At 33.9% G+C, this 13,064-nt stretch overlaps 4 protein-coding genes across 4 annotated transcripts; 3 read left to right on the top strand and 1 right to left on the bottom strand.

Annotated features, from left to right (window-relative positions):
• Positions 1–303: 303 nt before the first annotated feature.
• LOC116131632 lies at positions 304–1,875 on the top strand. The gene is made up of 5 exons (XM_031417293.1): positions 304–334; positions 421–756; positions 872–1,354; positions 1,492–1,641; positions 1,724–1,875. The coding sequence occupies exons 2-5, from the start codon at positions 432–434 to the stop codon at positions 1,858–1,860; spliced, it is 1,095 nt and encodes a 364-aa protein (XP_031273153.1). The 5' UTR covers positions 304–334; positions 421–431; the 3' UTR covers positions 1,861–1,875.
• Positions 1,876–1,923: 48 nt separating this feature from the next.
• LOC116131634 lies at positions 1,924–3,669 on the top strand. Its single transcript, XM_031417297.1, has 3 exons — positions 1,924–1,963; positions 2,159–2,595; positions 2,998–3,669. Exons 2-3 carry the CDS (start codon positions 2,458–2,460, stop codon positions 3,667–3,669), a joined length of 810 nt encoding a protein of 269 aa, XP_031273157.1. The 5' UTR covers positions 1,924–1,963; positions 2,159–2,457.
• A 1,324-nt stretch (positions 3,670–4,993) lies between these two features.
• On the bottom strand, positions 4,994–6,577 carry LOC116131613 (F-box protein CPR1-like). Its single transcript, XM_031417274.1, has 4 exons — positions 6,272–6,577; positions 5,490–6,224; positions 5,380–5,398; positions 4,994–5,025 (listed from the first exon to the last, which is right to left on the bottom strand). Exons 1-4 carry the CDS (start codon positions 6,575–6,577, stop codon positions 4,994–4,996), a joined length of 1,092 nt encoding a protein of 363 aa, XP_031273134.1.
• Positions 6,578–7,748: 1,171 nt separating this feature from the next.
• LOC116131597 (probable thiol methyltransferase 2) lies at positions 7,749–12,640 on the top strand. Its single transcript, XM_031417248.1, has 8 exons — positions 7,749–8,003; positions 8,614–8,744; positions 9,251–9,337; positions 10,094–10,194; positions 10,271–10,370; positions 10,638–10,684; positions 10,843–10,921; positions 12,344–12,640. Exons 1-8 carry the CDS (start codon positions 7,766–7,768, stop codon positions 12,395–12,397), a joined length of 837 nt encoding a protein of 278 aa, XP_031273108.1. The 5' UTR covers positions 7,749–7,765; the 3' UTR covers positions 12,398–12,640.
• Positions 12,641–13,064: the final 424 nt, after the last annotated feature.

Below are 13,064 nucleotides of genomic sequence, written 5' to 3'. Positions count from 1 at the left end.
AACAAAATTTTAAATTTCTTATGACTACATGAAAATCATTTTTATATAGAGTATCACTATAGAGAGATTTTATACATTTAGTGTATAAGTACCATTTTTAAACGTATAAACCCACTCACTCACTCTAAGAATCAAGATGTTGAATCACGTGGAAACAGAATTCACACTAAAGCATTGTTTATACAGAAAAAGAATGTTCCAAAAAACGAAGTAGAAGAATAACTTGAGAATGGTGATAAGCTTGAGTGCTATTAATATGGCTACCTTTAACAGTCTATTTACATACATTATATATCATAAACATCTTACTCTACACTAGTTTGTGCAAGTTCAAGTATGTTTATTTATCTTGAAATTCAATATGTTTCTGGTTCATGTAACAATTATAATTCTCTTTAAATGTATTGTTTAATTTTTCAGGAGAAGCCATCATGGCCGGATTTTCCGGCATTGCAACCGAAAAACTTACTGAAGAAAACTATGAGAATTGGAAGGAATGTTTGAAGAGCTATTTTATAGCTAATGATCTTTGGGATGTTGTAAATGGAGAGTATAAAAAACCAAAGGAATCTGAAGCCAACTATAAGGATTGGGTTAGAAAAAATGCAATGGCGTTACATGCAATCCAAATTTCATGTAAAGGAGATACGATGTCAAAGCTCAGGGGAAATGAATCCGCCGAGTATGAGTGGAATCTTTTGGCTAAAAAAGATAGAATAAAACCACCAAATGGAAAATTTGAGATCCAAGAAGAAGGTAATTCTCAATCTTTTACTATAGTGTAGTTGCAAATATTCTGATGGTTTTTTTTTTTTAAATCTCGAATCATGTAACTGCTAAAATACGAAAATTTGTGTCTTATAATTCGCAGAAAAATTAAGTCTCTCAGAGTATCGTGACTTATCCAAGGCTGTGGAAAGAGGTGATTGGCAAGCTACAAGAACTTTCCTTGAGAAAAAAACTAATGCTTTAAGGGAAAAGATTACACTGAACGGTGACACTGTTTTTCATGTTGCGGTTATGGCTGAACAAACTGAGATTCTGAAGAATTTGTTGGAAAATGCGAGAAAAGAAGACTTGGAAGACACAAATGAGATGGGATACACAGCTTTCTCCATTGCTGCCATCAATGGATTCAAAGATATGGTAGAGATTATGCTAGAAAAGGATAGTAATTTGGTTAACCTTAAGGATGGTCATCACCTAATTCCAATTGTTGCGGCGTCGTTTTATAGCTCCAAAGAGATGGTACGTTATCTTTACACGAGGACTCCACATATAACGCTGAGTCCAGAACATCCCGATAGGAGTGGCGCCACTCTTCTCAATTGTCTCATCACTGATGAGCTTTATGGTGAGTTCGTTTATAGTTATTATTTATTAATGCAGCTAGCCCTTTGGTATACAGATAGATTCTACATGTATAAACCGACATAATATTGCTATTCCGTTATTGTCGTACATTATTCCGATTTGATTGCTGTGTTGCAGATGTGGCTTTACATCTATTGGAAAAATACCCACTACTGGCTTTTGTGGAAGATCTTCATAGAAACTATGCGATTAGATTATTGACTCATAAACGTTCTGCTTTTCCGAGTGGAAACAGATATGTTTTTTGGAAACAATGGATTTACTCATGTAAGTACAACTGTACTTCTTAATTTCCTTCATTTTTAAATTCAATTGTATATTGAGATGCTTTAACTTCTCTTGGTGCAAGGTATAAGGGTAACTGTCCCTCAGTATGACGATGGATATTCACAATCAAGCGATGAGGAAAGCAATGTAAGGATTCAATTGGAATTGAATATTCAACAAGGTAAAATCCATTCAATCATTATAAACTTTCATATATAGTTACACATTTATTTCACTCCTTATAACAAAAAGATAATCTTTTGCTATATAGTGCTGCTCAATAAGATACGAGGGGTTGTTTGGAACATATTGACATGAATTGGTACGTACGTGATAAGTTCCCACTTTAATTAAAAGCTTAGTTCAAGCTTCTTCAGTGAAACTTGAAATTTATTTTTTATCTAGTTGAAATTCGAGTATTTGAACTTAAATCATATGGTTTTGATACTATGTTAAGCTGTCGAATTCATTCATATTATTGCCTTTTTAATTATTTTTGTATTTTCATGAATTGCAGTCCCTGATTTAAGTCACCTATATGAGAAGAAGTTCAAACATATTGAAGCCATAAAAATTCTGAAGTGTGTATTTCAGCACATACCATATTTAAGCAAGGATCAACTTGAGAAAATTGGATGGGATGAAGCAATATACGATGCTATAAAGAATGGAATAGTTGAGTTCGTGGATGAAGTGATTGAATCTACACCTGAAATCATATGGAGGAAAGATAAAAAGGGAAGAACAATCTTTGCACATGCAATTGTGCAACGCCAAGAAAAGATTTTCAGCCATGTCTATAATTTAGGCGCAAAGATGCGTATAGCAGTTATTCGACATGATATATTTCGCAACAATTTCCTTCATTTAGCTGCGAAGTTATCCCCTCACTCTCAACTTGACCGAATCTCTGGTGCGGCTCTCCAAATGCAAAGAGAATTAGAATGGTTTGAGGTAAGCATATATATACGCGAAAATTCTTTCATTTTCTTTATATCTGAAATCCTGTTTCTTGACATTGGTTGGATGTGAAAAGATAAAACATTCCAATTTTTAATATGAGGAATATTGGTTCAGATTTTAAAAAAATTCGACCATTCAGGATAGAGTAACTATATCTGTACACTAATATTCTCTAGTATGAACATTTTAACTCTCAGAAGGTGGCGTCGGTAAGCACAAAGACAAAATTTTTAATTTCAATACGAGAAAAGTTATATCTTTTAATATTTATCGGTGCCATCTAAATAGGTCTGCAGGAGAGGTAGACACAATGTATGTAAAGTTTGAAAAATTCTTGGTATATATTAGAAACTTTAATTTCAAAATCTTCATTAAATTTGTATTTATTTTCAGGAAGTGAGTAGGATTTTACCACCAAAATACATGGAAGAAGTGAACGAAAACAACAAAACACCAGGCGAATTGTTCACCGAGGCACATGCAGAATTAGTAAACGAAGGAGAGAGATGGATGAAGAACACTGCAGCTTCATGTATGGTTGTGGCAACTCTAATTGCAGCAGTCATGTTCACATCAGCTTTTACAGTTCCCGGCGGCAACGATGAGAGAGAAGGAACCCCAATCTTCTTGAACCGCAACGCATTCTTGATCTTTGTCATTTCAAATGCATTTTCGTTGTTTTCTTCTTCCACTTCTGTGTTAGTGTTCTTGGGAATCCTCACTTCTCGCTACGCAGAAAAAGATTTTCGCAAATCGTTGCCTACGAAATTGATAGTTGGTCTTTTCACTCTCTTCTTTTCTATTGTAACGATGATGGCATGCTTTGGCGCTGCCATTTCTCTGGTTCTTGAAAAACGATTGCATTGGGTTGGCATTCCGGTTATTGTTCTTTCTTTAATTCCGATCGCTCTCTATGCTTCATTTCAATTTCCTCTTCTTATCGAGATAATGATTTATACATTTGGAGGTGGGATCTTTAAGAAGAAGAAAGCGACAATGCATGAAGGGANTGGCAATTCTCTGGAATCTCTAGTGGTTGGATTCAACAAAAATAAGTTGTCATAATCAAACTCTAAAAATACCAACCCGTTACAGGATCCTAGAATCTCTGCATCATATACAGGATTACTTCTCGTTGGATAAGCGAGCTGCCGTGATAGATTACTGCTATCACCATCACCAAACGCTTCATAATCAATGGTCTGAAGAGGGCAAGTTGTGAGGAATAGTCTATGCACGTTAGTTGTGATGTCTGCCCTTGCTTGTTTGAGCTGCATTTTGGCAAATTGAGGGTCAGAGACTAATGCATACCAGTCCTTGCATACACACTTGAACTGCATCAAACACTTTATTGGTACCCTTGAGAGTATATCTGCAATTATGTCTCGAGGAAGTTTTGGCATGGCTCTTCTGCTTGATTTTGTGTTTGCTCAGGTAAATGGGAAGTATAAAACAGCTAATGAGATTAATATGACAGACTCAGTAGGTTGATTTAATTTATACCTTGAAATGTGCTTGCTTTGTAAGCAGCTATTGTTTTTATATGTTTTAGTTTTAGGCTGACTAGTTGGTAATGTTTGAATTGATCAGTGCATGCATAATTTTATATACTTCTCTTGGAAGTTTGTTGATTATAGTCATAGAAGATGAATAAGATTTAATATCAGTTACAACTAGTGCAATTAGTTTACTCAAATGAAGTTGACTCTAGGTCAGGATAAAAATCATAAAATATTCATAGACGGCATTGTGAAGTGTACTTCATACAAATTTATTGTTTATTCAGTAAATCCAATCATAGGGAATTGCAAATTGAAATATATAAATTCCCATTTACCAACTTGTAAAGATTCCACCGAGGAGCTTCCTCCAAGTTATTACCTACTCGCTCCAAATTTTAAGAACAATAAATTATGGAAAATTTTAGCAGACATAGACTTATGTTCTTTCTCTCTCTCTCCCCTGATAATTTGTATTTTTAAACTCTGATTGTTTCTTTATGAAATTATTTAAGATATCTTGGATAGCGTAAGTTCTGAGGGAAGAGAAGAATTACCATGAAGAGAAATGGGAATTTGCTAGTGCCAGTAAAAAAAGTGTGGCACTGAACCACTAACGAGTTGTTTACAAAGATGAAAGCATGAAACTGGCATTAGAGTTGGTAGTTTGCAATCTAATGAGCTTCAGTTGCTCCAGATTTTAGTATCTTTTAATCAATACTACCGTATTTTGCTAGCTTTACCCTCAATTGGATCACTGAGATTGGCAGTAAAATTATGTAATTATGTTTATCTAGCATTTCTGTATTAGTCAGATCATACGAAGTACTCCTTTCCAGAATATCCATTGACATTGTTTGCACGGTGTTTGCAAGAACAGCATTTTCAACTTAAAGCACAGTTATGCTCATCCCAGTAGGAACTACAGATGTATACAGAGATATATATAGAACTATTAAGAAACGAAGCGGGTGACTGAAACAAGTCTCCTTTCATTGGTAATGGACTAGGGAAACCTCAAACAGGTATGGCTGGATAAGTGCACTGTCATTGACTAGAAAAAGACCAATGCTGATGTAAGTCTCCAGTTTAATTTCAGAAATTCTGGCTATTTGAAGTTCTGCAGTTCTCCTGGAATCAGTAATCCATTTCAATCCGAAAAAGAAAATTAAGAACCATGGAAAGTTCAGGTACATGAGATGTGATTAACATTATCTTCTTCCAAAACTTGCTGCATTTCGAGGTACCTTCAACGTGTATTATTCAAGCTTCTTACCTTTTTTCTTGAGCTGAACCTATATGATAAGACATTGAAAAACAATGAGGAAACCTTTATAGAAAGGAAAAGTAAATAAATATGCAAGTATTATATATAGTTTTCCTTACCTCTTCACTGGAATCTTCCCCCTTCTCTTCTACATCCTCTGCTTGATTTAGCCTGATTGCTTCATCATGAACAGCAACATTTGGTGAAATTAGACTCTCTTCATATATGACTGCTGCAAAATGATCCCAATCATCATCAATTAGGAAATTTCTTAAGGTCTCTTCTTTTGTGTTGTACACAACTAATTCCCTTCCATCAAAATCCAGTAATAATTTTCCATCCTTTTTGAAGCCTACTAGAGTGACATCAAATTCAGAGTAAGGAAAAATTTCAATTGAGACACTAAACAATCTAGTCCATGATTCCTCCGCTCCATTTTTTTTCATTTCCCAGACCTCATAAAAAGTTCCTTCACGTTCACAAAGTATGACTAGGTTGTCTCCCAAATTTCCCAAACCCAGACTGTCTATATTATATTCCTGCACAGGCGCAAACATTTTGAACCGTTCTTCTATGAGATCAAATGAAATTATCACAGGCACATATATCCAATCACTTTCTCCATCTCGTATCCCTAGCCAATGCAAATGGTCGTTCGAAAAAACTCCTGGTCCATCAATGTTGAAACTCAAGTGTGGATACTGAATCCTTCTCCAGGTATTGGTTTTCAGTTCAAGAACCTCAACTTTAGCTTCTCTGGAACTGGAACCACTACTAGCTGCAGAGATAACACCTCTCACTACTTTGTAATCGTCGATGAGGACATCGTAACCAAGTCCGTAAAAGACTGAATCCTGACTAGTAACACAAGTAAATCGTTAGAAAAACTAACTAAAAATACCAAACCATTACAAGATCCTCCAGTATATGCCCAATTTTCAGGATAACCAACCTGCTTCGATACCCAATCACTATCAACATCACCAAACACCTCAACATCAACATCAATGGTCTGAAGGGGGCAATTCGCGAAAAATATTTTTTGCAGGTTAGTCGTTTCTTTTGCTTTTTTGAGCTGCAGTTTGGCAAATTGAGGGTCAGAGATTAATGCAAACCAGGCCTTGCATCCACACTTGAGCTGCACCAAATTCTTCACTGGTAGCCTGGAAAGTATATCTTCAATTATTTCTTGAGGAAGTTTAGGCATGGCTAGCTTGGTTTTAGTTTGTCTTGTGAAAATGAATGCATATTATGACTCCATTTATGGGTTTATATGGTCATTGATTTAATTTACAATAATGTTAGATTTACAATTTTTTTTCACAAGTTTATTATTGGTTTTTTTCTTTTAATATTAGGTATTAATTATCATATCTACTAGTATTTCCAGATGGCAGAAATAAAAGAAAGATTTGGGACAAATTTCTTATTTATAAAACTAAAATAAAAAATGAAATTTATAAAGATTTTTGGGTACAAGATAAGGGAGGCAAATTTTGAAGGTCATTGACAATTTTATTTTTTATTCTATTAGAGTAAATGTTATTTGGCAACCGAAATACTGACAACATTTATAAATTAACTGGCATTGGTTGATGCATTGTTCATGGTTGTAAACCGGTGACATTCAACCTCTTTTTTAATTTCTTAAAAAACATTTATTAAATTATTATTTTAATTTTAATTTTAATTTTTTTTTAACATATTCAATATCTATTAACAACCCAAATTTATAAATGCATATAAAGCTTCATTAGTTTAGACCTCATTAAATCATATAACCTAAGTTAGCTTCATCAATCTAACCAGGACCTGGCAGCCTCTTCGGTCCAGTTCAGGTTTTAAAGGGGTTTTTGTTATATTTCAAATTTATAGGCACTCATTGAATTTTTTGGTGTGTTTTTGAAATATGTCAAAACTTTAAGGATTAATTGGTTATTTTTTTGACATCTTTTAAATAAATAAATATTTTAGTGATTAATTTGAAATTTGTTAGGTGTATTTTTGTAATATATTAAGATTTAAATGACTAAAATTTTTTTTAAAAACAAATCTATTGTTGACATCACCGGTCCAACTGATTGGACCAGTTGACTCGTGACCCGATCACCTTACCGTATTTCACAATGGATCGGATTTTAAAACAAGGAACTTAACTTATATTTTTTAAAAAGAAAATATCTGTTTTTACTGCTTAAGATGCTAAAATTAGCATGAATAGTTTTCATATTTTTTTATTAAAAGCTGTTTTTTCTCATCATATTAAACAAAAATATACATTTTTGGAATTTGAATTTGTTATAGGAAATTTCTCATTCAAAGAAAGAATAATTTATATGTAATATAGATTAAATTAACCGTTGTAGTGATGTGGGATAAAAGATAGATACTAAAGATGAATGTTATGCGCCCTCTCTGTCGTGGCTTACTGTCCAACTCTTCACATTTCTGCTCAGCCTCAAAGCTTCCGCCACTACTCGCCACCACCGGCGTTAGAACTAGGAGCTTTGGAATACGCGGGACCAAACCCAAGATGGGAAACAACAAAGAAGATGAGAAGAATAACATACAAACTAACCCCCGTGTGAATAAAATCCAACAACTCATACATCACCACTCTTCTTCAGATACAAGTACAACCCACTTTCATTCTCATCTTCAATTTTTCTCTTTTATTTTCATTTTCGATGTTATGCTATTGATGGGTTTGATAGTTAATGAACCCACTTTAATTTTCTCATAAAGTTTCATAATTTAGAAATTGCCTCTACTTGTTCCAGCTTTCCCTTTAATTTACAGCAGTTCTGATGAACGGACTGAGCAGGAATTTTTTAGTTTTAAGGTTATTTTTGGGTGCAGAATTAGAGTTCCATTAATTTTTATTACTATTTTTCTAAATTTCTCTTTCGTTTTTGTGGCTTTGTCAATTTTGAAAATTTAGTTTATGTAATCTTAGTATAACTGGAAGGAGACAATCTGCATTGGTAATATGGCTTCAAAAAGCAATTTAGGAAAAGGTGATTCAACCCAGTTCTATTTGACTTGTGTGGGCATGGTGAACTTTTGATATCCTGCATTCACATGCATACACTGATGTCGTGTGTGTTTAATCAAGTGTGGTAGAACCATTTTAGTTTACATAAAACCAATGCATTGAACTGATGGAAATGGGATAGGTTTTGGGATTTCTCTTGATGGCTTTTTGTTGTGGAATGTTGATGCATCATGTCTTCAACTTACCAGGTGGTTGGGAAAAATGTTGGGAGGAGGGAGCGACTCCATGGGATTTAGGAAAACCTACACCTGTTGTTGTGCACCTACGTCAATTGGGAGCCCTGCCGAAGGGCAGGGCTCTAGTCCCTGGTTGTGGCACTGTAAGTGGTATATTTGTGCATAGTTGTTAAGTGATATAGTTATATTAAAATTTCGTGTGTGTTATATGTTGTTCAGTCTTCTCTCAAATTTCCCTTGTGCTTTTTGTCCCATGTTGAAAAGGACATGAGACAGATGATGAAAAATATGTTGCCTAGCAAGAGGATAGAATGAAAAAATAACTGACTGTAGTGAAACAACCCTTACTGTTTTGTTTACACTAAATTGAGTTCCAAATTGATATCTGGAACGAACTGAATTATTTATATTCAACTACTCTATTCATTGAAATAATCAGTTGGTTTATGCACATCGTTTCAGTTTATGATGTAAGATATATTTGGGAGTAACAGAAATGCAATATGTACTGAAAACTTTTGTCATTCGAGGCAGTGGCATCCCATAACCCAGGCTACATCCTCTTTGTTTGCAATAGTACTACTTTAGTTTAGCTGCGCTAGCTTTTTGGTGTCCTTTAAGCCTACAACAGACTATTCAAATATTGCAGGGTTATGATCTGGTGGCAATGGCTTCTCCTGAGCGACATGTTGTGGGGTTGGAAATATCTGATATTGCCATTAACAAGGCCAAAGAGGTAACAACATTCTGCAGGCTTGCTCAATTTTGGTTAGGTTCAATATCCTTTCGAATTAGAGGTCATTTCGAATATGTATTTTACAATTTCCTTTCACTTTCCTCACATGCACATTTTAGCATGATTATGTCATTTGCTCATGATTTTCACTTTTTTTGGGTAAATTTATCAACTTGATGGAATGCCTTGCAGAACCATCTGGGTTACAACATATTCTAGTTCCAGTATCAAAATCTATCGTTTTTAGTTCTTGGTTTAGTTAATAGATAAAATTAGCAATGCATATAAATTTATTTAGTTATAGCATTGCTGTTTCAGGTATCCTTTAACCAACGGTACTCTTTTCATCAATTCTGTTATCACTCTGCTTCCACCCCTAAACTTTACACACAAAACTATATTGTTGCCAATACAGTGGGTTGATTGGTTTATTAAGTTTCTAATTGACCTAAAAACCAATTTACTAATTGACTTGTTCTTGCAAGGCCAATTGTAAAAGATTGACTTAGTTGGCTATTTTTAACTAGTGCTTTAAAATGTTAAAGAGAGTTGGTTGGCACTTTAAACTAGATGACAAACCAATGAAGATCAGTAAATAGTATTACTAATATTTGGATACATTTAACATACACACTGACAAGATCTAAGTTTGAACTTTTTGTGTTTAGGATGGTCACTTGAACTAAGATTCCTTGTTTTAGTTCTAGTTCATTTTTGGAAAATTCTGAGTCTAATTTTGTCTAAATGTTAAGGCAGTTGTTTTCCTCGCTACCAAGTGCAAATTACATTACAGTCTTAAAGGCAGACTTCTTCACTTGGTGCCCAACTGAGTTGTTTGATCTCATTTTTGATTATACGTAAGTACGTGTGAGAATGGGTTTGTTTCCCCATCAGAATGATGTCTTGATGATCACATTCTTCTTCATACTGCAGATTCTTTTGTGCCATTGAACCAGAAATGAGATCAGCGTGGGCACAGAAGATTAGCGATTTCTTAAAACCAGATGGAGAGCTTATAACACTAATGTTTCCAGTAAGATCTTTGCATCTTTGTCTATTTTGCCTTTTCTTTTGTGTTTTTGAAATTTTCCTTTGTAAGTGAATATTAGACCCTCACATGATATTCAACCAGTTCCTTGATTTTTTGAATATAATAAAGCATTTTCTTTTTAACATAGAACTTTTTCTAATCAAATGGAAGCTCGAGTTACGTTAAAGTGAGACTTTTTAGTTTTTAGAAGAGATATTAGTCTAATTACTTTCCATTGCTTCTACTGAAATTAGAATTATTTGGTTGCAGATCAGTGATCATGTTGGTGGACCTCCTTACAAAGTATCAGTATCTGAGTAATTCTCTACCTTGATTTTATTTTGGCTAAATCCTGTTAGAGTTGTTTCTAATTCTAAATCTTGTTTTGCAGTAAATGATGAAATTTTACTAATTTGCAAAGATTTTTATATATCCTTGTAAAAATACATTCTTTGTTAAATTCAATTTCTTGCAGTTACGAGGAGGTACTATATCCAATTGGTTTTCAAGCTACATCCATTGTGGACAATGAACTTGCTATAGGACCTCGGAGAGTATGTGAAAACAAAATTTATATTTTGTGATTTGAGTTTGCAAAAATGAATATCCCTTACATGATTTAGGGGATAAACTCTATAATAGTTATGCTCACAGAGTCAGCTTCAAGGAATGGACTGTTGAATAATTTTTGCATGTCTGTGTTCCTCTGCGTGCATCTATATCATGTGTGAGTAACAATAATGACTATTGTTAGGTCTAGTGGATGATTCGTAATTCTGGACTGCTTGGACGTTGAGAAAATACAGTAGATTTTCTAGAGAGAAAACACAGTGAAGAAAATTAGTGAGAGTTGCACCTTTAATATAACGTGAGTTCCGGACTTTTAGAATTTTAGGCCCCTACTGATAGACAAGCAGAGATATAGGGAATTTGAGAAGACATATAGAATAATAGAAAAGCCAGAAAGAATATATGGAAAATTTAAGGTTTTGGTGCTGAAGCTAAAATAGAAGCAAATCAGAGGAAGATCAGAACACGTTCTGATATTGTTTGAGCTTCTTCTCGAGTATTAAGTGAGGATAATTGATGTAGGACAACCTAGAGATCTTAGGGATTTATTGTAATCTCTTTAGGAAAAGAAAATCAAAACAAAGCCGCTAAGTTTTCTTACATCACCTACAATGCCTTTGTATTAGTATATGCTGTATGAAATTAAGACCTTACAACCATGTTGAGACCCGCTATACTTTGACCTTGACAGAGATGCTCACATCCATTTTCTCTTTGGTGATTTCTTAGTGTTTAAGATATGAATAAAATATTAAACGAGACATACAAATTCTTGTGCATAAATTGGCTTGTTACAAAATGAATGGAAGAAGGAATGTAAAAAGTTNTGGTGCTGAAGCTAAAATAGAAGCAAATCAGAGGAAGATCAGAACACGTTCTGATATTGTTTGAGCTTCTTCTCGAGTATTAAGTGAGGATAATTGATGTAGGACAACCTAGAGATCTTAGGGATTTATTGTAATCTCTTTAGGAAAAGAAAATCAAAACAAAGCCGCTAAGTTTTCTTACATCACCTACAATGCCTTTGTATTAGTATATGCTGTATGAAATTAAGACCTTACAACCATGTTGAGACCCGCTATACTTTGACCTTGACAGAGATGCTCACATCCATTTTCTCTTTGGTGATTTCTTAGTGTTTAAGATATGAATAAAATATTAAACGAGACATACAAATTCTTGTGCATAAATTGGCTTGTTACAAAATGAATGGAAGAAGGAATGTAAAAAGTTAATAGATGGGGATGGATAATAAAAACAAAATGTCGCATCATTTTGTATTCAACAATTTGTATAGAGTAGTTGATGTGTGTAATACTACTATTTTTATAACTTGTATAATTTCCTTTTATATTCTTGTTTTCTTGAAAAGAAGAAACCCGTTTAATGGGTTCGGTTATCTACAGGGAAGAGAGAAGCTTGGAAGGTGGAAGAGGTGTGCAAGACTTTCCTCACTTTAATAATAATCTCAACTTAGACAACTATATCATTGTATAATGTTACAATTGTTCTCATTTAATCATATTGTAATTTCATCTTGATAGATTGTATAGATAAACTTTGGCTTAAGTATATGCTAATAAATAATGTATTTATAAATGTATCTAAAGCTCTATCCCACTTTTATTCTTGTTACCCTCGTGTTTGTATGAGAGAGTGAACTATGAAGTCTTACGGTTGTCAAAGTTCAATAAATCTGTAACACGTGGTACTACTTCAAGAATTTTCACCTTAGTGACCACCTTCATAAATATGGTATAGATTATTGGCTTTGAATAAAGTAACTTATTTTTCACCTACACTTTCTCTCACTAACTTAAATAACTAAATGTTTCTGAGTATCTCTTTCTAGATTTTTCAAGGGTTCAACTCAACTTGGACGAACATACAATATGTTTGTTGATGAACCAATTTTATTATTGTTATTATTGCTCATTTCGGTTGAATTTTCAACTTATGGAATCCTCCACTACTAACCATTTTTAATGTTGCTGTTAGCAATGTTTTAATAACCAATCTGAGGTGAAACTCGGCAAAGTTTTTGGGTCCCAGGTTGATCGATTTAACCGGTTTGATAAGCCAGTCAAGCTAGGTATCAAAAAGTTTAAAAGTTTAAAATTTAGCAAA

Source organism: Pistacia vera, unplaced genomic scaffold, assembly GCF_008641045.1.
Source record: "Pistacia vera cultivar Batoury unplaced genomic scaffold, PisVer_v2 Contig235, whole genome shotgun sequence".
NCBI lineage: Eukaryota > Viridiplantae > Streptophyta > Magnoliopsida > Sapindales > Anacardiaceae > Pistacia > Pistacia vera.
This window is presented reverse-complemented; position numbering and strand designations above follow the sequence as displayed.